This window comes from Neophocaena asiaeorientalis, unplaced genomic scaffold (genome assembly GCF_003031525.2).
Source record: "Neophocaena asiaeorientalis asiaeorientalis breed wild unplaced genomic scaffold, Neophocaena_asiaeorientalis_V1.1 scaffold29, whole genome shotgun sequence".
NCBI classification, from domain to species: domain Eukaryota; kingdom Metazoa; phylum Chordata; class Mammalia; order Artiodactyla; family Phocoenidae; genus Neophocaena; species Neophocaena asiaeorientalis.
In genome coordinates, this window is record NW_020174423.1 from 3704947 (window position 1) to 3728463 (window position 23517).

Below are 23517 nucleotides of genomic sequence, written 5' to 3' on the forward strand. Positions count from 1 at the left end.
ATATACTCTTCCTGCCCTGAAACTTACAGCATATTATTTCTACGTATCCAAAAATTAGATAATTTGAATTATTTTTAAAAGCTCCTTTTCTAAATGCAATGTGGTATCCTAGCTTGGATCATGTTACAGAAAAAGGTCATTATGAAATTAAAGTCTGGAATTTAACAATAATGCACCAATGCTGGCTTCCTAGTTTTGACAAAAGAACTGTGATAGCGTAAGATGTTAATAAGAGGGAAAAATGGGTAAGGAGTATATGTGAACTTTGTGTACCATCTCTGCAACTTTCCTATAAATCTAAAACTATTCCAAAATAAAGATGTTACTTTAAAAAAAAAAAAGTATTCTGCTCATGTTTGCTAATGATTCAGTGAGCCTTATTCGTGTGAAATGGATATACTCTTCAAACTTAAATGCAAAGTCAAAGATCACATTTAAAAAATAAAAACCAATATTTAACTTAGGTCATATAGAACTTATTGAATTGAAAAGCTATAATTCTAAGCATGATAACCTCTTTATACTGGGAATCAACTAATTATTCTCATTTTTTATACCAACGAGTTTTTATATAATGTAAGCCTTTATTTCTTGGATGCTTCTAGAAATGGTATACACAATGTTGTTATTTCAAAGTACAGTTCTATAATCTAAAATGCTTAAGTAAAATTGAATATTTTAAACTTGATTACCCTTCAGCTGTCTACAATTATTGTAGAAAAAAAGCAATTAATTGATTAAAAGGACTCAAACATTACAAGAAAAATTTTCAACATTATTTTTTAAATGCTACATTTAATTTGGCATGATTTTTGTTGGATTGATATCAACTGTTCAGAATGCTAATGTAGAAACATGACCTTATTTTCTGACCAGAATATGAACCACAAATTAATTCCATACATTCTTTAGACCCAAGCTGAACAATAATTCTAATGTTTTCCTCCAAAATATCCACATATTTCCCTTAGAGAAACGTTAGAGAGACATAAATGTTTCAAAGTTTTTTAAAGATATATTGACTAATGACAAATACTACCCCAAAAGTCTATAAAAGTTTTGTATATAAATGCCTGTTTTGACGGACTCGGTTTAATTACAACTCTTCTCATCAGTGAAGTTAAGAGAAATGTACCAGAATAATTTCAAATTTAAAAGTAAACATGTACAGGTCACCAGAAAAGATAGTACTTTAGGGCTTCCCTGGTGGCGCAGTGGTTGAGAGTCCGCCTGCCGATGCAGGGGACACGGGTTCGTGCCCCGGTCCAAAAAAAAAGATAGTACTTTACTAGCAATCCCTGACTTCCCTCACAAACTTAAAAATAATTTCACTTGGATCATCTAAAACTGGCAAAACATCTAACAATATTTGGCAACAGTTGGCTCTTTATTATACATTTAAAGGGTTTATTGTTTTATCATTTTTATTTTGCAGATTGACCCATATCCCTTTAATTTAAACATAGCTAAATCAGTGAATTTCAGTTGCAAAATTTTTAATAAAATAATAATTTGTTTCATAAAATTCAGAAATAATAAACAATGGTGTCAAAATATAGAGGTAATGTTTACATTTTTTTATCACTTCTGCCCCAAACTATTACCAAAAGAAAAACTCTTTTAAGCTAATCAAGCCATGACTAAACTTTTGTTGAAACTTATTGTCTATATTTAGCTTTTGTCAAATTAGAAAATATGGAATAATTTTAATTAGAAAAATCTTTAAAGACTATTTTTAAATATTTTTAATCTACCATCTGCTACAGTTATAAATTATATAGCTTTACTACTGATTGAAAAAGTTTATTTCAAGCAGTTAAACAATATAAGCTAAAGTAAAAACACCAGAGCAGAAACTTGATTTTTCTTTGCTACATTACCAGTATGTAACAGTTGCCTGGAATAGCACCTGTAATACTACTTCACAGGTTGGACGCATGAGTTTATCTTTTTCAGAAAAACGCCTCCATAAAAAAATAAACCCACAAAGACAAATAAAATCAAAGAAAAAATAATCTAAAAGAGGGTCCAAAAATTTTTAAAAATGGTAAGCAGATAAGGAGATGGGTAGATGGACAGATGATGGATTTCTTCAACAAACATTTATTTGTTGAATATGTACCAGACAATTTCCAAGAGCTGGAGACACAACTGGTCTTTTTTAAAGTTACCACTTACTGAGTCTGGAGTACTATCAAAAAAGAATAGCCCAAAAAAAAAAAAAAAAAGAATAGCCACTATCTTCTGAAAAGGTTATTATTCCTTCATCTGTCTGATGGACATCTAAGTTGTTTCAACTTTTTGGCCATTGTAAATAGTGCTTTTCTGAAGACTCAGGTACATCTATTTCCTTGAGTTCAGTCTTCAATTCTTTTTAGCATATACCTAGGAGTGTGATTGTTTGGTCATATGATAATTCTACGTTTAACTTTTTGAGGAACTGCCAGTTTTCCACAGACTACACCATTTTACATTCCCACCAGTCTTCCCATTTGTTTTTAACCAACTTCAACTACAATTCCACCAGTCTCAAATCTCTGTTCTGGTCGAAATTACCAGTGATTTCCACATTGACAAATCCAATGAATCCATTCTCACAAATGACCAGTATAAAATATTTATGGCACTTAGCTTCCAAACAGGCACTCTATTGGTTTGCCACCTACATCACTAGTCACTTATTTTCAGTTTCCCTCACTGATTTGTCCAAAAGCAAACTCCTGAAATTTATCTCAAACCTAATCCTCTCATAGTACTGCTCATCTCAGAAAATCAGAACTCAACCCTTCCAGTTGCTCAGGAGCCTCCCATGGATCTTCTTTATTTCATTTATGTCAATCAATAAAATCTATCAGGAAGTCCTGTACTCTCGACCTTCAAAATACATCCAAAATCCAATTACTTTTTACCACCTCCACTTGCTAACACCCTAGTCCAAGCCATCATCATCTCTTGCTTGAAAACTGCAATCCTCTCTATCTCCTTACTTCTGCTTTTGTCCCTTTATAATCTATTCTCAAGAGAGCAAACAGAGTTGATGCAACTTAAAACATAATTCAGATCCTCCTATAACTACTATGCTTAAAATTGTCCAAAACCTTCCTATCTCATCCAAGATTAATGATAAAGTCCCTAAAATGATCTACGTGGTTTCACAATTTATGGACCTCTCCCAACCCCATAACCTCTCTGACCTGATTTTGTACTACTTCCACATTAGCTCACTTTTCTCTAGCCCCACAGGCCTCCCTGCTGTTACTTGAACTTTGGGGGCCTCTACATTTGCTATTCCTAGAATGTTCATTCCCACGTACCTGCAAAGCTTCCTCTTTTGCAAGTCTCTACTGAAATATCCACTTCCCATTAAGGCCTTCCCTGATCACCCTCTTTTACTTATTTTTTTTAATTGGAGTATATAGTTGATTTACAATGTTGTGTTAGTTTCTGCTGTACAGCAAAGTGAGTCAGTTATACATATATCCACTCTTTTTTAGATTCTATTACCATATAGGTCATTACAGACTACTGAATAGAGTTCTTCGTGCTATACGGTGGGCTCTTATTAGTTATCTATTTTATATATAGTAGTGTGTATATGTCAATCCCAATCTCCCAATTTATCCCTCCCCTGCTATTTCCTCCTTGGTAACCATAAGTTTGTTTTGTACATCTGTGACTCTTTCTGTTTTGTAAATAGGTTCATTTTGCAAATAGGTTCATTTATACCACTGCAAATACGTTCATGTATACCATTTCTTTAGATTCCACACATAAGTGATATCATACAATAGTTGTCTTTCTCTGTCTGACTTATTTCACTCAGTATGACACGTGATCACCCTCTTTTATATATATATATATATACACACACACACACACACACACACACACACACACACACACACACACTGTTTTACTTATTACACGTGATCACTCTCTTTTATATATATATATATACACACACACACACACACACACACACACACACACACTGTTTATTACATATATACATATGGTTTACTACAGGGTACTGAATATAGTTTCCTGTGCTGTACAGTAAGACCTTGTTGTTTATCCATCCTATATATAACAGTTTGCATCTGCTAATCCCAAACTCCCAATCCAACCCTCCCCCGTCTTCCCCTTGACAACCTGATCACCCTCTTTTAAACTGCAAAACTCCCTTCCCATTTAGTGAAAGCATTTGCTATTCCTCTTTCCTTTTCTTTTTTCTACATAACCCTTTTCATCAACAGGTATATTATATATCTTATTTGTTTATAATAACAATTTACATTTTAAGAGGCAGGGATTTATATCTGACCTGTTCACAGTGAACTCCAGAGACAAAACAATGCCTGGTACATAGATGGCACTAATATGTATTTGCTGAATGAATTAGGTACTGTTCAGGAATATTAAATGTGTGATAATACTACTATAAAAAGTCAAGCAACAACCTAAAATTAAGTATGAGTTATAGCTGAGGGGCAGAGAAGACAATATATGATCAAAGAAGAACATATTATACTTTTCAAAATAAAAGGATGATGGGCTTCCCTGGTGGCGCAGTGGTTGAGAGTCCGCCTGCCAATGCAGGGGACACGGGTTCGTGCCCTGGTCCGGGAGGATCCCACATGCCGCGGAGCGGCTGGGCCCATGAGCCATGGCCGCTGAGCCTGCGTGTCCGGAGCCTGTGCTCCGCAACAGGAGAGGCCACAGCAGTGAAAGGCCAGTGTACCGCAATAAATAAATAAATAAATTAAATAAAATAAAATAAAATAAAAGGATGTTCACCTTATTACTGCTTAACCTGAAAATACCTATTATATAATCTCTTTTGAGAATGTATTTTACATGCATTTGTTAGTGGAGGAAGTACTCAAAGTATTTTTTTTTTTTTTTTCCTTACCTTCTCTCAAAGTATTTTAAACAATGCTGAAAAAGCGTTAGATCAAGATCAAGATAATAAAATAAACTGAACTATCTTAAAGAGAGGTGAGGAAAGAGAGAAAATGTATATAAACAACGCTTTAAAAGAATTTTTGTAATGAAAAGACAACACAGAGATGAAGCCGTAGCTAGAGGGGTACATGAAGTCATGGGAGTTTTTTTTATGTGCATTTCTTTTTTAATGGAAATACTAAGGCATCTCTATATGCCAATTGAAAGATTCAGTAGGGAGAGAAAAACTTTCCATGAAGCTATTAAAAAAGGAAAGTGGAGAAGGCCTTAAGAAGACAAAAAGAGCAAAATTCAGAGATTTCAGATGAAGGGACATATAATTTTATGAAGTAAAGATTGTTAGACTCTTGTCTCACATCTACTAAGTGTAACATAAACTAAGCCACATTCTTACTAGAAGTCAAAATTTAAGCATTAAAGTTGAGAGATAAACAGCCAAAAAAAAAAAAAAAAAAAAAAAAAAAAAAAGAAAAGAAACCTACTTTGAAAGTCACAGTTGCCTTTGTACAGTAAAATCCTATAGAAACAATAGGATCCTTCAAAGTCTGTGCTTTTTGTTGATGTGTGGTTGATGTAGGATCATTCCCAAGGTAGTCTTCCTCACCATCATCATAACTCACAATTGCAGGCACAAATGACCAGGCCCATGATACCCATCCCTGTGGCTGCTCATCCTCTTGCTGTGAATACAGCTCTTGGCCTTTGTACTGAGCAGGATACTGCATATCTACTCGTGTTTCATCTTCAGCACCTATCAATCAAAATAAAGTCATTTTAAATAAAGGGAATTAACGCAAGAGGACAATTAGGAATTTAAATTATATAAAAGTTTCTCCCACATGATTCATAAAGTATGAACAAGCCATACATTGGTTATTATTATTTGAAACCAATAATTTAGCATTACCATTTTCAAGTTTCTATATATTGTACTGTATAAATCTCCTTTCATAGTCCACAATGTTATATGGGAAGTAGTTTATTACATACTTTTAAATGTGTTTGATGAATACAAAGAATAAATTCATTCTTTAGGATTTCACTCATTAATTTAAACAACAACATATAACCTACCTTCCAAAAATAAGGCTACGGTGCTGAAAAACTGACTTTTCTCAGAAACATAATATCAGAAAAATCCAAGAAAAGTTCCTGATTTCCTGATGCACCCAACAGAGAAAGAGAATGGCAAGTATTCCTAGGCAGAATGTGCCCCCACCAAGAAAAGAATTATCCCAAAGAATGAAAGTAAATGTTATAAGGAAACTATTCTCATATGTAGTTAAGAAAAATAGTGACTTTCTTATTAGTGAATAACACCTTTCCTATTCTATAGATGAAAAATTACAGCAAAGAACTTTTATGTGGTTACAAATTGGCAGACTAAGGATTTAAATTCCAACCACTGTAACTTATTCCACCTTTGTAAGACAAAATCCATCAAGGTCCCTTAATGTTATTCTAACAATACAAACAAAAGAGATGCAGATCATCATGGAATTTACAGAAGAAATTACTTTTTAAAAAATTCATGGTATAAGCACCCTCCAGCAGATTCAAACATATATACTCTTCAATGATAAATCAATAAATACATACACTCCATTAAATATCATCCTCATTCAGATTCACTTCCAGGTTTTCTGGTGAGAAAAACTTTGTAACTTTTTTAATTCTCGTGACAGGAGACTCTTGGAACATCGTACACTTTTAGGTCATGACACATGGCTATTGACCTCTTTCATGTGGGACAAAAAAGATAAATAGTAACTAGAGTACCTAAAATACAGTACCAAGAGATCTTAGCCATTTTACTTCAAAATAAAATTAAAAACTTACAAATCCAGAGAACATTTTACTTGATCTTCATATCTTGCTATTAACCATAAATATCATATAAGTTTCTATTGGGGAATAAATAAAGCCTGTTATTAACTGTCCCTTGTAAGATCTCAAATTGGACATCATCAGTGAATATCATCTTGGTTATAAAAGTCAGGTTAGCTCAACCCAGGACCAGGCTGGGTCCAAAGAGATGGACTCTGGACCTCTCTTGTCAAAACCAATAAACAGGAGGAGTATCCCACTGCTTGATCTTTTGAAACAAAAGAAAGAAACATCACTAAGAGAAGTCTAAGAAATCAGTCACTATAATTTATACATAATATTAATTTAAAATTAAGAGGGATTTTTCATGAAAGATGGTTTTGAAGTTCTAAATCTTTGCTTACTTCCTTGTAAAAAGAATGAATTGTGACCTGGAACAGAAAAAAGCATCTCTTTGATCTCTGGTCAGAATTCTTAAAATACTCTTTGCCCTTGCAATGGTGTATCCTAACATCCTTAGATGAGAAAACAGAGTATTGAGTCCAGGCAGACTGAGGTGGCTAGAGTTTGCAGGGCAGAGTACCAAGCAAGAAAGACCTGTTCAGGGTGAGAGCTCCTGAGACCTGGAGAGGGTCCCACTCCAGTCCTCACCTAAGTATTAATCAGTTTCATGTAAGGAAACTACTGAGGCCATGGAAAGAACCACCAGAAAGGGGCAAAGAAAAACATCCCCAAGACATAAACAGAATTGGGGAAGGACACCAAGGCATATTAAAATCAAGGCGCTTCAAACTTTCCGAGAAAGGTTCACTGGCTTCACCAGAGTGTCAAAGGAGTCCATAGCACACACAATAAAAGGTTAAGGTTCTCTGCTTTAGACAGATGAAAAAACAAATTCAGACTCATTTGGAAGCAAGCAACCCTCTTTTTAACATACATAAACAAACAAACAAATAAACAAACACCTACTCACCTTCTTAGATCACAGAAAGGAATAGTTACAAAGGAAAATTTTGAAAAATACATTTGATCAAAATTTAAAACTCTGCTCAAGAGACACGTATTTAAAAATGAATTAAGCAACTCAGACCAGCAAAATATACTCCCCAAGTGTATTCGACATGTATATGACAAAAGACTTGAATTCAGAATATATAAAGAACCATGTGTATGCATAACTGACTCACTTTGCTGTATAGCAGAAACTAACACAACATTGTAAATTAACTATACTCCAAATTAAAAAAAAATTAAGAAAAAAAAAGAACCACCAATCAGTAATAAAACCCAACAATGGTTTAAAAATAGGCAAATACTTACCATAAACTTCACAAAGGCAGATATATTAATTGTCAATAATCACATGAAAAAAGTTCAAAATAATTGATCAGGGAAGTGCAAATTAAAACCACAATGAGCTACCAAAACATATCCATCCGAATAGCTAAAAGTAAAAAGGACTGACAACAACAAATGTTGGCAAGTATGTGAAGCAATTGGAACTCTCATACATTGTTGATAGGAATGTAAAATGGCACAACCACTTAGAGAAAACAACCTGGTAGTTTCTTAAAAAAAAAAAATATATATATATATATATATATAACTTAACAAATTCCATTCTTAGGCATTTACCCAAGAGAAGGAATAGCACATGTCTATAAGAGACTTCCAGAAGAATGTCCAGGGCATCTTTATTTATAATAACCAAAACTGGAAATAGTTCAAGCATCCATCAACAGGGGAATGGCTAAATAAACTATGTTATATTCGTATGGTATAGTCATACAATGTACCTAGCAATAAAAAGGAAAGAAATACTGATATATACAACAACACAGATGAATCCCCAAAATACAACGCTTTTAGGGCAGTGAAAATACTCTGTATGATACCATAATGATGGATACATTTGTCCAAACCCATAGAATGTACAACAGCAAGAGTGAACTTTAACTAAACTATAGACTCTGGGTGATAATGATGTAGGTTCCTCAATTGTGACAAATGTATCGCTCTGGAGGGGATGCTGATAATGGGGGAGGCTATGCACGTATGAGATCAGGGGTATATGGGAAATCTCTGTACCTATTCTTCAATTTTGCTACGAATCTGAAACTGCTCTAAAAATTGTCTTAATAAAAAGTTTTTTTAAATTAAAAGTAAAAAACAATATTATGCTTAATGAAAGAATCCTTTCACAAGAGAATTCATACTATATGATTCTATTTATACGAAATTCCAGAAACAGCAAAAACCGATCCACGATTTTTTAAAGATTCAGAACAGGGTTTTCTTGAGTGGAGTGGGGGTGGGCAGGCAGCTGGAGCAAGGGATGACTGGAAAGAGGCATGAGATAACCTGGTGAGATGTTAATGACCCATATCTTGATGGGTGTTTTGCATCACACAGGCATACTCATTTCTCAAAACTTCTTAAATAGTATACTTAAGATTTATGCATTTCACCTTGTGAATTTAATCTTCAGAAAAAGAAAAAGAACCATCAATAAATATAAACTCTAGTTAATGATATGCTGCTGAAGTCTAGGGGTGCAGTATACTGATGTCCATAACTTACCTCGAAAGGCATCAGAAACTGGTTGAATTGATGGAGAGAAAATGGTGTTAGATGAACAGATATATGATACAGCAAATGTGACAAAATATGAATTGTAGAATCTAGATGATGAGTATGTGGGTGTCCACTGTATAATATTCCTTCAACCTTTCTATATATTTGAAATTTATCATAATAGCATGGTGAAAAAAAATGAATTGAACAGCTTCTATATGCTAGGTTTTGTTCTAGGTGTTAGGTAATGAATCACTAGGACAGGAACAATGTCTAACAAGAATTCGCTGCCTAGTGTGAAATGAAATAAAATGTTTTATATCTACATATGCTTATTAATGTTCCCTAAGCTTTTCTTAAGGTGATAAAAAAATTTTATTAAGCTATAAGTTAAATACTATAAAATCTGGCCTTTAAAAGTATACCATTGAGTGGTTTTTAGTGTAGTCACAAAGTTGTATAACCATCATCATTATCTAATTTTAGAATATTTTCATGTTCTAAGAAACATGAAACTCCAAAAAGAAAACCTCTACACATTAGCAGTCACTCTCCATTCCCTCCTTCCCACAAGCCCAGGTTACTAATCTCCTTTCTGCTTCTACAGAACTGGCTATCATGGACATATCATATCAATGAAATCATACAACATGTTCCTTTTTGACTGGCTGCTTTCACTTAATGTTTTCAAAGTTTAGCATGTATCAGTATTTCATTTTTTGTATGGTTGAATAATATTCCAGTGTACAGATACACCACAACTGTTTATCTACTCATCAGCTGATGGACATTTAGGTTATTAAACTTTTTGGTTATTAAGAATAATGCTGCCATGAACATTCACATACAAGTTTTTATGTTAGACATATGTTATCAACTCTCTGTCATATAACCCTAGGAATAGAACCCTACCTAGGCTCATATGGTAACTCTATGTTCAACTTTTTGACAAATCAGATTGTTTTCCATTCCCACCAGCTATACATAAAGGTTCCAATTTTCCCAAATCCTTGCCAACACTTATTATGTGTCTTTTTTATTATAACTACACCACTTAGTGACTGTAAAGCAGTATCTCACTGTGGTTTTGATTTGCATTACCCCTCATGAATAATGATATTGAGCATATTTTCATGTGCTTGTTGGACACCTGTATATCTTTTCTGGATACATGTTTATTCAGGTCTTTTGCCCTTTTTTAAACAAGATTATTTGTTCCTAAGTTTTAAATGCCCTTTTCTAAAGGCTCAAACTATGGAAGTTAATCATCATCTTCTCCAAATTTTTCCTGAGTCTCAGACCCAACACAAGTCAAAGCCAATCATCCCGTGCACCATTTTTCTACTTCAGATCACTCATACTTTTATTAAACAAACATCTTATCATTCTACCATACATCATGCTTAACTAACTGTTCACATGTCTGTCCACTCCACTGTATATTAAGATTTTAAGGGAAGAGAATTTGTCTCTATTTTCCCACATTTCCTTATCTCTACATTCTACCACATTCCCAGCAATAATGTCTTACACACAGTAGGCTTTAGTAAAAGTATAATGAATTGAATAACTGAAATTAACCCGCTAAGTATCTTTCAATGAAGTATATACTTCTTTAAGTAATGCTCCAATTAATTAAGTAGGTATCCTTCAATGAAGCATATAATTACGTATTATAGTCAATTATAATTACATAAAATAATTAAGTATAAATAACTTAATTAGTTATAATAACTCTTGCTGAGACCCTGCAGAAAAATTATCAATATAGTTGTTCCTTGAACAATAAGGCAGTTAGAGGTGCAAGTTGAAAATCCAGATATAACTTTACAGTCAACCCTCCATCATATTCACATTTCTGCATCTGAGGATTCAACCAACCATGTATCATGTAGTACTGTAGTACGTATTTACTGAAAAAAATTTGTCTACAAGTGGACCTTGCACAGTTCAAATCCATGCTGTTCAGGGTCAACTGTACTATAATTTACTAGGAAATCTTGAGGTTGGACTGCCTTAACTTTTATGTAATGTATATTTCAAACACTTATACCTATTAGAAATATTCAAGTTCTTTTTAACATGTAGAAAATAGAAAGTCAGAATAGTATGCAAAATGTAGGAAAGAAAAAAATTAGTGTCAAACAAGCAAAATAAAATCACCCCATCATGGGGCTTCCCTGGTGGCGCAGTGGTTGAGAGTCCACGTGCCAATGCAGGGGACACGGGTTCGTGTCCTGGTCCAGGAGGATCCCACATGCCGCGGAGCGGCTGGGCCTGTGAGCCATGGTCGCTGAGCCTGCACGTCCGGAGCCTGTGCTCCACAACGAGAGAGGCCACAACAGTGAGAGGCCCGCGTACCACAAAAAAAAAAAAAAAAAAAAAAAACACCCCATCATATTAGAACACTGCAAAACATAATCTAATGTTGTAGTTTTCGCAGTTTCACATAGTGAAAACACTTCGTAAAAACAATAGTTATAAAAGTTTTTGTTATATTTACCTGTAATGTTTCCTAACATATCTTTATTGTGACAGGCAGACTCTTCTGTTTCTCCATCTTTAAAATTTCCTATTTCTCCATAGTAAAGAGCAATCCCAAGTTGCATTATACGGATAAACATAGGCAACTGCTGATCAGTGATAGAAAGTTTCAAACTCTCTACTAAGGTATGAATCTGTATTTTGAAAAAAAACAAAAACATCAACAAAAGCATATTCAAAGGGAGTACCATTTAGCATAAGTAGAGAAATGTTAAGTCTTAAAATGGAAACCATAGGAGAAACAGTAATGTCCCAACATTTCTAATATTTAAGCCAAAATAACAGCTTAAAATCTTAGGAATTTAAACAGATTTTTCTATGATGATCAATACACTTTAGATAGAAACTATATTAATCCAAACTATATAAGTGGAAATAGAAATGATAATGAAAAGATACAGTCACATTGGATTTCCAGATAACTTTTCCCAAAAGTTTTTGTTACCAAACTACCCACCTTATAATGTTAAGAGTACGACAGTACTCCAACAAACACCATAAAAATCTGTCACAACTAAGAACAAAAGTTTCATGTCATTTTAGTAAGACTTTAATCACCCTTTTCAGCTTTATGAACCAAAAAGAATACACACACATCCTAAAAACATGTTGTTGAGTAAATTACTAACATTATAACTATCTAAGTATGCACATGGTAAAATGATTATTGTCAAATATGGAAAACCAAGTGAAAACATGATCAGGAATATTTCTCAAACCAACTTTAAATAAAAGATTTAAACACAGTATAAAACTTATAACATGAATCAGTTATAAGAAATAAGATTAATTATTATCAACAAGGCACAAAGCAGTCCAATCTAAGTTCTCCTTATAGAATGAGACATCAATTCAATATAAAGACAGCCTCAGTGTAATGATTTCCTGCTGTGAGATAAACACGGAATAAAACCAATTAAGCCATAAAGACAAGTCTCCTGGAAGGTTTATTTTAACTAACTGGTATTTGAATGTCTATGAAACATGAAAAAGAAGTAATGGTAATCATCATATTTTTAGGGCTAAAGGCACAAAAAACCCTACTTGAAGGGGAAGACAGTTGTGTGGGGCGGTGTAAAATACCATATTCAAATATGAGTACAGGTTTCTTAAAACTGACTTAAAAATCATACACTGACTAGACCCTGAAATGGGGGACAGGTTGAGAGGGCGGGCACCGCAGGCCGGCCAAGCTCTTATTCAATTTGAGATTTCTCTGCCATACCCTTTAAATACCATACAGTACCAACAGCACCAGTGATAAGCTGTCTTAGCAAAACCAGTGTCAACTGTGTGTGTATGTATGTATGTATGTGCTTAAAATACTGTACACACCAACATATATATCTTAAACATATAAGATACTTTACACACTATATATATATATATATATATACACACACACACACACATACATGTAAATATCTTTAAAATCAATAAAGTTAACCCACAATAGAAAAACTGACAAAGAACCTGAATGAATTTTTCAAAGAGAAAATAATGGCCAGTGAACATATTTTCAAAAATCTAAGTTTGGGCTTCCCAGGTGGTGCAGTGGTTGACAATTTACCTGCTAATGCAGGGGACACGGGTTCGAGCTCTGGTCTGGGAGGATCCCACATGCCACGGAGCAACTAGGCCTGTGAGCCACAACTACTGAGCCTGCGCGTCTGGAGCCTATGCTCCGCAACAAGAGAGGCCGTGACAGTGAGAGACCCGTGCACCGTGATGAAGAGTGGCCCCCACTTGCCACAACTAGAGATAGCCCTCGCACAGAAACAAAGACCCAACACAGCAAAAATAAATTAATTAATAAACTCCTACCCCCAACATCTTCTTTAAAAAAAAAAATCTAACTTTGACAATAATCAAATAAATATTAATTTGTATTATTTTTGCTGAACAGCTTGGCTTTTTTAAAACATGATCATATTTAAGGATAGCAGGAGTGTAATATAGGCACTCCCCTAATGTTCATGAGCACATACACTGGTTAAACCTTTCTGGAAACAATTTTGCAGTACAGATTACAGGGCTTAAAAAAGTTTAAACCCATTAATAAGATATTTGCAATTACAGAAATCTCTCCTAAGGAATTAATCAGAGATGTGGTCAAAGATTTATATGTAGAATTTCATTCCTCTGAAAAACTGTTAAGAAAAAGTAAATTTTCAAAAACAGGGGAAATGTTAAATAAATTACATACCCTAAGCTCTACATCTCATAGATGATAAAATCTCTAAAGACATATTTATTACTCACGAAAGATAGAAAATTACAAAAAGCCCACCCAAAATACAAATAAACTCAAAAGCCACTTGAACATATGTGAGAGTCTTAGACAAATAATTAGGGTGTCTGGAACATTCTGGGAAATTCCCTGTCTTTCAGGTGATCAATGAGGTTAACCATGTCCATTTAATACTTATTTCCAAGCACTAAGAGGTGGAAGAATGATGGGTCTAATTCGAAACAGTAAATCTTACATCACAGTAGTACTAAAAAAAAAACCTCAAAATTTAATTTCAGTTAAGAATAATGGTACCTCACACTCAGTGATTACAAAAGTCAAAAACCACCTGTCAACAAGTTTATTTAAAGGTACTTTTTACATTAAATATCATGGCTAGTCAGTTTTGAGAAAAACTTATATGCCAACACTAAGTTTTCCTCAAGTTCACTTATTTTTACTTTCCTCTAAGTTAGCCACATCCTAGAATGGACAATTAAATCTGTATTAATGATCAATAAGATTTTTTTATATAGTAAGGCTTCCCTATATCCATTACTTGCTTTCAAAATATATCTTGAATCCACCCTTAACAGTCCCCAACTTTACTAGTAGATTCAAGGTCAAAGAAGGAAAGTAAGTCCACTGTCCTGAGACAGTGGCATAATTACTTTTGAATTAATACTTTTCCATGCTTATCTTTGCCTAAGAAGCTAATTCAAAAATAGAAGGGAAAAGTAGCAGAATTTAAACAATGTGCACTGTAGGATGCATAAGGAAAAAAAAAAACATACTCATGACTGAGCACTACCAAAGAAAAATGGGTGTATTTCATATATAAATAGAAACTTAAGTACAATAAAGCTACATAAAATAGCAAGTGTTTTATGTTTTAAAAAACGTAATGTAGGGCTTCCCTGGTGGCGCAGTGGTTGAGAGTCCGCCTGCCGATGCAGGGGACGCAGGTTCATGCCCTGGTCCGGGAGGATCCCACATGCCCCGAAGCAGCTGGACCCATGAGTCATGGCCGCTGAGTCTGTACATCCGGAGCCTGTGCTCCGCAACAGGAGAGGCCATAACAGTGAGAGGCCCGCACACCGCAAAAAAAAAAAAAAATAAAAAAATAATAATACATAATTTATACAGCCATGCCCAAACAGGCACAGTAGTCAATCCCAGTGTTCAGACTTGGGGCTGGCTTTTCCATTATAGTACAAAAGCCTGTAATTCAATAATAAAAATTCATTCCACATTAAAACTTAGTTAACAAGATCACAAGTCACTGTGTGAATTCTTCTTCAAAGAGAGATAAATAGGTAGACAGACAGACAAGAGGTACCGAAAACTGTTATGCAATAAAAGAACACAAGATTTACACTTAGAGAATAACTATACATATTAAAAATATTTACCAGTACCTTGGAGAACAAAATGAAGCAACTGACAAAGGATTAATCTCCAAAATATACAAGTAGCTCATGCAGCTCAATATCAAAAAACAAACAACCCAATCCAAAAATGGGCAGAAGACCTAAATAGACATTTCTCCAAAGAAGATATACAGATTGCCAACAAACACATGAAAGGATGCTCAACATCATTAATCATTAGAGAAATGCAAATCAAAACTACAATGCGATATCATCTCACACCAGTCAGAATGGCCATCATCAAAAAATCTACAAACAATAAATGCTGGAGAGGGTGTGGAGAAAAGGGAACCCTCATACACTGTTGGTGGGAATGTAAATTGATACAGCCACTATGGAAAACAGTATGGAGGTTCCTTAAAAAAATAAAAATAGAACAACCATACGACCCAGCAATCCCACTACTGGGATATACCCTGAGAACACCATAATTCAAAGAGTCATGTACCACAATGTTCACTGCAGCTCTATTTACAATAACCAGGACATGGAAGCAACCTAAGTGTCCATCGACAGATGAAAGGATAAAGAAGATGTGGCACATATATACAATGGAATATTACTCAGCCATAAAAAGAAACGAAATTGAGTTATTTGTACTGAGGTGGATGGACCTAGAGCCTAGAGTCTGTCATACAAAGTGAAGTAAGTCAGAAAGAGAAAAACAAATACCGTATGCTAACACATATTTATTGAATCTAAAAAAAAAAAAAAAGTGGTCATGAAGAGCCTAGGGGCAAGACGGGAATAAAGATGCAGACCTACTAGAGAATGGACTTGAGGCCATGGGGAGGGTGAAGGGTAAGCTGGGACAAAGTGAAAGAGTGGTAGTGTACATATGGACATATATACACTACCAAATGTAAAATAGCTAGTGGGAAGCAGTCGCATAGCACAGGGAGATCAGCTCAGTGCTTTGTGACCAGCTAGAAGGGTGGGATAGGGAGAGTGGGAAGGAGGGAGACCAAGAGGGAAGAGATATGGGGATATATGTATAACTGATTCACTTTGTTATAAAGCAGAAACTAATACACCATTGGAAAGCAATTATACACCAATAAAAACGTTAAATAAATAAATAAAGCTCATCTAAAAACAAAAAAAAAGACATTACTGAAAAATTCCCACTGACAGAAAATTGTAATTACATTTTGAAACCACAGATAAAAAGCTAAAATTTCCTAAACCAATAAACTAAGATATTAGATAAGCAAATTTAAGTCTTGTAAAGTTACCTAAGAAAGATAAGGGTCAATAACTATTGCTATCACATAAACAATTTATAAGGATTGAAATAAAGATTGATCTTCAGTCCACCATGGATATAAATACACTTTTTGATATGATCTCTTCTATATACTTGAAGAGAAAAACACTAATCAGGTAGACAAACTAAAAAAGAAACTACAGTCACAAAAAAAAAGGTGTCCCCAAAATACCTCTATTAGAACACACAATACAAAAAGTTATAATATGTAACAATTAACATAAAAGTTATAAATAAAACATTTTTACAAAAAATAATGGTTTATATATTTATGAGGTTAATTTCTTCTTTGCTTTTTAATAATAATTAGCATGCATGAAAGTCAATAAGGTAGAAACATGCAACTCAACTATTAGAAAAAGAAACACCTACTTTAATAACAGATGGCATCTTGGAATTTAGGTTATCATATGTAAAATGCAGACGTGTTCTGAAGGAACATTTGTACAATAAAGGATCCTGGTAAAATTCTATTTTACCACTAGCATTTCGTTTATCAAGACAAACTGTACAGTCGGAAAAATTGATAACCTTTCTCAGCACCAGATCAGTTGCTAAAAAGGAAAGAAAAACATTTTAAGTAGAAAGTAAAGTTAGAGGAAAAAAAGTCAATTATTTATTAGTATAACAGTAATAAAAATAATAGCAGAAATAAGATTAATAGCTCATTTAATACATGATGTCAGAACCTATAAAAGAACTTTTCATTTATTATATCATTTATATCTTCCAACAACCTTAGGCACAATAATCCCCATTTTATGTACAAAGAATCAAATAGAGCCTAAAGAAACGAAACAGCTTGCTCCCAATTTGCTTGACACCTAACTACAAATTTAAGACAAACTTTATGAAAAATTTTGCTACATTTCACTATCTGCAATGTAATATTAAATAACAATAATAAAATAAAATTCTTGGGCTTCCCTGGTGGCGCAGTGGTTGAGAGTCCGCCTGCCAATGCAGGGGACACGGGTTCATGCCCCAGTCTGGGAAGATCCCACATGCCACGGAGCAGCTAGGCCCGGGAGCCATGGCCGCTGAACCTGTGCGTCCGGAGCCTGTGCTCCGCAACGGGAGAGGCCACAACAGTGAGAGGCCCGCGTACCGCAAAAAATAAATAAATAAATAAAATTCTTGAAAAACCACATTAAAAAAATATTTTGAATAACAGTCGCTCATTTAACATTTATTTTACACTGAAAAACTTACTGCTACTCTCAAAAACTGCACTCTTCGGTATGGTAGCCACCATCGATATGGTGTTATTTAAATTTACCTATGAATTAACTAAAATTATATAAAACTAAAATTTCAGGTCCTTGGTTACATTAGGCACATTTCATGTACTCAAAAGCCACATACAGTTAGTGGCTAGGGTACTGGACAGTAAAAAATAAAACATTTCCATCATCACAGAGTATTCTAGTGGCCAGCACACCTCTAAATAATAACTAATGAAGAAATTACAAAATTACCAGTAATGGTATAAAGTTTGTTTTCAAGGGAATAAAAATGGAAACAATTGCTGGTAAAGTATCAAACTAGAAAATAAAACCTTTAGCAAATTTATTCCTAACTAATAAGCAATTCCTAGGTGAACATTAGGCCCAAATCTACTTGGTCAGTGACTTTCAGCTAGCAACTATCCACATGCTATGGCCATTGGAATCTTCAAAACAATAAACTATACTTTCTATTTCTGAATATATCCTGGCAACCTCTAATTAATTCAACATTTAATTATCTTCTCTTTTTTTGGATTTAAGTTTTTAAGAAGTATAAAGAGTATGCACATGTATGAAAACAGTAAAGTTTTATTCAGCCAATAAATTTCAAATCTGTCTGTTAGTTGAAAAGAACAAACACCATATAATTTCATTTTGAAATTAATTGAAATCAAATAAAGGATTTAGTTACTGTTATATACATGTACATAAATTAAAGAAATTATCATAATAGGACAAGAAATGAAAGAAACCAGCTAGATGCTTCCTTCCCTCTCTTTATAATAATTATAATTCACTGAGTATTTGCTATTAGACACTACACTAAATCTTTTACATCCATTATCTCTTATAAGATTTATATGGCTCTGTTTAAAAGCTGTGGAACAAAGGCACAGTAAGGGTAAATAATCTGTAATGTTAGACAGTTTATAAAGAGCAGAGGTGTAATTCAAACTCTGACAAGCTTACTCCAGAGCACATGTTCTTACCCATTATGCTATAAGAATATTAAGTGATATTTCAAGGATATCCTAGAAAATTTTTCAGTGAGAGAGGAAATTATTAAGCTTTGAAAAATATTTTTCTTCAATACAAATATAACAAAAACTATCTTAAAAAGATACAAAATGAATTCTGGTTCTGGTACTTACTTTACATAATGTACTACAATTTAATCTATAAAATGAGGATAATAACTATGTCTATCTAACAAGCACTGTGGAAAATGATTCTGCATTATTTTGAAAATGCAAATATTTGCATATCCTCCCAACTAACAAACCCACTCCTAAGTACTATATATGCCCTAAAGAAATGCTTACATGTATGCATAATGTTTTCAAGATTCATCCATGTTTTAGCATGTATCAGGACTTCATTCCTTTTTACAGCACTTTTTTAAAGCAATTAAATGATAAAATTTAATACAGCAGTTAACTCTAGGAGGAAGCAAGGGAATAGGACAGGGAAAAATACATTGGAAGGGGCAAACTGTTAATGTTCTAGTTACTTAAAGGGTAAGCGTTCATTATATTGTGTTATAACAAGCGTATGTTACATAAATCCTTTTAAGTACCAAATGTTGCATTAAAAATTAATGAAAGGGGAAACAGTATCTACCTCAGAAGCTAAAGGATTCAAACAAGATAATTAACTAAAAAAACAACAAAAACAAAAAACATAAACAGCACCAGGCACAGCAGTTAACAAGCACTCACTCAATAAATGGAAAATACTCTTTGCTGTCTTTACCACCACCATCATCATGAGCTTTCATGTGGTATCAAACTTGACTCTCATAAACACACTGGTAGGTTGGCAGTAATGATAATTCACATTTACAAATGACTTACCCAAGGTTGCACCAGGTTAGTGTTGGAGGGAAGATGTGAACCAAGATCCCCTAACTCCCAATCCAAGACTCTTTCTAATTCATTATAAATAACTTCCCAGAGTAATATTTGCTTTACTTCTATGTAAAAACTATAAATGGCATTTCTTCCCCTAAAATTTCAACTCATTTATTCAATCCTGCATCATCCAGTTCTGCTTTTTTTCTGTTTTTCATAACTTTTTATTTTGGCATTTTAACCAAATATTTATTTCCACAGAGGATAAGAAGGAGGCATTGAAAATGTCTCAGAAACAAAATTTGGGCCTTTGCATATGCTCTTATTTATGCCTCACAACAGAGCTTCAAGATCAGGATTATTCTTCATTATTAAAATGTGAAGGTCAAACATTAAAGAACATACAAAAACAAAACTATATTCCAATTCTTCTAGTTCCTATTTGTATGCCCTAACAAGACAAGTAACCTTGAGACTCAATTTCACTTTGCTTTCTTGTAACTAGGACTTAAAATAAGTAAATGAACATATGACTAAACGAATGAGAAAGGATATCACTTTATGGAATTGTAATGAGAATCTGAGAAAATGAATGTAAATAATAATAATAGCTCATTTTCTGAGTGCTGACTATGTATAAGACACTTTTATGCTGTGGTATGTATTTGAGGAAACAAAGAAACAGTGAAGTGAAGTAACTCACCCAAGGTCATACATCTCTATGAAGTTGGGAGAGCCAGGATTCAAACTCAGGTAGTCTTAACTTTAGTGCCAGCACCTTTAACAATTAGGTACAATGGCGAGTCACAAATAAAAGGTGTTCACAATAGTCTCCTTAATATATTTTCCAAAAATACCCACTGCTTACCCTATCAGAACATGTATCAACAAGTGTTGTGCCTTATTTAACTATTATGTCTTCTGACAAAACTAGGAAACAGCAGTATTTTTTTCAGAGCTCTAATTTCAAGGCTTGACACAGTGCCTACCTTCCATGTAGAACATAATAAATAAAATAATAATAAATATTTGGTAGTTATTAAATTATATTATTACTTAATAGTTCTTTTACTATAAGCAGAAGGAGAATGCAGCACATAATAAAGGAGGCTTTGGGATTATCTAAAAATCCCAAATATGCTCTGTAGTACACAAACCTAAAAAATAAATCAGTCAGATACACTGTTTTGCCATTACTGAACTATGCAAAAGCAACATGTCCTCTTTCCTCTTTCACAAACATTCAAAATTTTAACTATTATTTAATTTTTATTCCTTCAACCCACAGGATTGTAAAATACTATATATAATATTTGAAGCAAGAAAGTGACTGGTAAGAAAGAATTAAAATTCATATAATTGTATGCTAAATTTTACATATGTGCATTTTTCCAGGCTGAAGGCATAAAGCTTTCATTAGATTTATCTAGGAGCCTGGTGGCCCAAAAAAAGGTTCAGAATGCAAGACAACTGTTTCAACAATAGAAAAAGCTATACTCTTCTTGACGTTTACTCACCAGAAATATCCATGAATGCACGATCCCACAATTCATCTACTGTATAGCATTCTGCAGAAGTGATGTTGACTGAAAGAACAATATCATCTTCAACATATTTTAGTATGAGATTATTTATAACAATATTTACGTTATTTACAACTCGTCTAATCAGACTCTGCACATAACCTGTAAAATAGGGGAAAAAAGAATCCAATTAGAAGTTAAATCTATCAATAAATAATTATTCTTAAAATGTTACTAAACTTAATATATGTGAAAGATAGGTATCATTTATCATATTTTGCAAAGATGAAACTAACATTCAGATAAGTAAACAGGCTTGCCAAAGAGACACAGCTAATAAGTAGCAGATCCATCCCAACAAAAACCATTACAAAGAAGTTCTATATAATGAAGTTTCATATACTAAGAGAAACCATAGAAGCCATACCTTTTAACAACATAATTCCAGATCCCATTCAAAGATTATCCTAATCTACAAGTACTTTGTCTGATTTCTGCCTATTTTATAAACACTTTCCCAAATGAAACAATGTTACTATATACTGATTATACAATACATAAGAGGAAAGAGTTTCTTTAAGGTTCTTTTTGCAGCTACTGTCTTCTCTTCCTACTTTAAATACCCATAAAGATATTCAAAAACAAGGCCTGGAGGAAGAAAGATAGAAGAAACAAGACCATCATAACGGATTCAATGATTTCCACTTACTAATGTATAATACTGAAACACGGAAAGGGGGAGAATATGACTGAGGAAGAAAACATAGAAACTATTAAAGAAAAAGGGGAAAAAGAACACAATGAAGAAAAGTAGGGAAAGAAAGAAAACAGATAAAGCATGATGAGAATTCATAATCTCACAAGTTTCTCACACAATAAATGTGTATATAGATACATTACCGAGGAATATAATTGAAAATATAAGTGAAACTAAACCTAAACAGCATTTAAAAAGACAAAGGAGAAAAAGATTAAAAACTTTATTCAAATGCATTTTCCACTATAAAACCTATGTAAAAAATAATTAAAAATTTAGCTATTTCATGAAATAACTAACTGCTTGTATTCTTTAAACCAGAACTTTACTGACAAAATAGAATCAACTTCTGTCAGCAACTGACATTGTTAACACCTACACTGAAGCCTGCTAGAAGAAAGCTTACTTAAATTTATTCCACCACAAATGCTTGCAAAAACCAACTCCTTCATTAATTACCAATGGATACAAGTAGAAAAGGTAGAATGATTAAGTTCAAGTTTTTCTCATATTAGCAGCTTTTAGAGTGCCAATTACCATATGCTATAAAATTAACATACAAAATATCAATAAATTTAGGGAACAAATATTTTACGAGAGTAGATGCTAAAATGATGCTTAACAAATTACGCTTCCAAAAGAAATTTTAAGTATCAAAATGTTCAACCTTAAACTGTGTATTTCCCCCATGCTATCACTACTCAAGAGAGATGTTAAAAATGAACAGTTTCGGGCTTCCCTGGTGGCGCAGTTGTTGAGAGTCCACCTGCCGATGCAGGGGACACGGGTTTGTGCCCTGGACCGGGAAGATCCCACATGCCACGGAGTGGCTAGGCCCGTGAGCCATGGCTGCTGAGCCTGCGCATCCGGAGCCTGTGCTCCGCAACGGGAGAGACCACAACAGTGAGAGGCCCGCGTACCACAAAAGAAAAAAAAAAATGAACAGTTTCTGAGAAGTCAAGAAGCATGACTAACAATGGTTTTCCTATTTCTGAAAAACCTGTCATCAATAGAGAATTCATAAAATCCTCTTAAGAGTTTATGAGTTTTTATTGTCTCCCCTGCCCCAGAAAAAAAAAAAAACTCTCAGAGACAGAACCAGAGAAAACATATAATGCAAAGTAACGAAAGAAACATAATACTGTAAATGTACTGTAACTGACAGAAAACCTACTGATGGATTTTTCATCTACTTATTAACATCTTCTCTCAGTTTCTCATTATATCAGCTGAGATGAATAAGCCAAATCACCAAAGTAAAAGAAACAAGTATCTAAAAAGGACTACTTCTACAGAAGACTATTTATGTTTTCCTATTAAA

At 33.7% G+C, this 23517-nt stretch overlaps 1 protein-coding gene across 1 annotated transcript in view; it reads right to left on the reverse strand.

The window, feature by feature from the left end:
* Positions 1 to 23517, reverse strand: part of VPS13B (vacuolar protein sorting 13 homolog B) — an 816084-nt gene that overhangs the window by 731891 nt on the left and 60676 nt on the right. The window contains exons 5-8 of the mRNA XM_024756522.1: positions 21434 to 21601; positions 17210 to 17391; positions 11870 to 12044; positions 5448 to 5716 (exon numbers count right to left, since the gene is read on the reverse strand). Of these exons, the coding sequence (XP_024612290.1) occupies positions 5448 to 5716; positions 11870 to 12044; positions 17210 to 17391; positions 21434 to 21601 (794 nt within the window). The remainder of the gene's footprint in view (positions 1 to 5447; positions 5717 to 11869; positions 12045 to 17209; positions 17392 to 21433; positions 21602 to 23517) is intronic.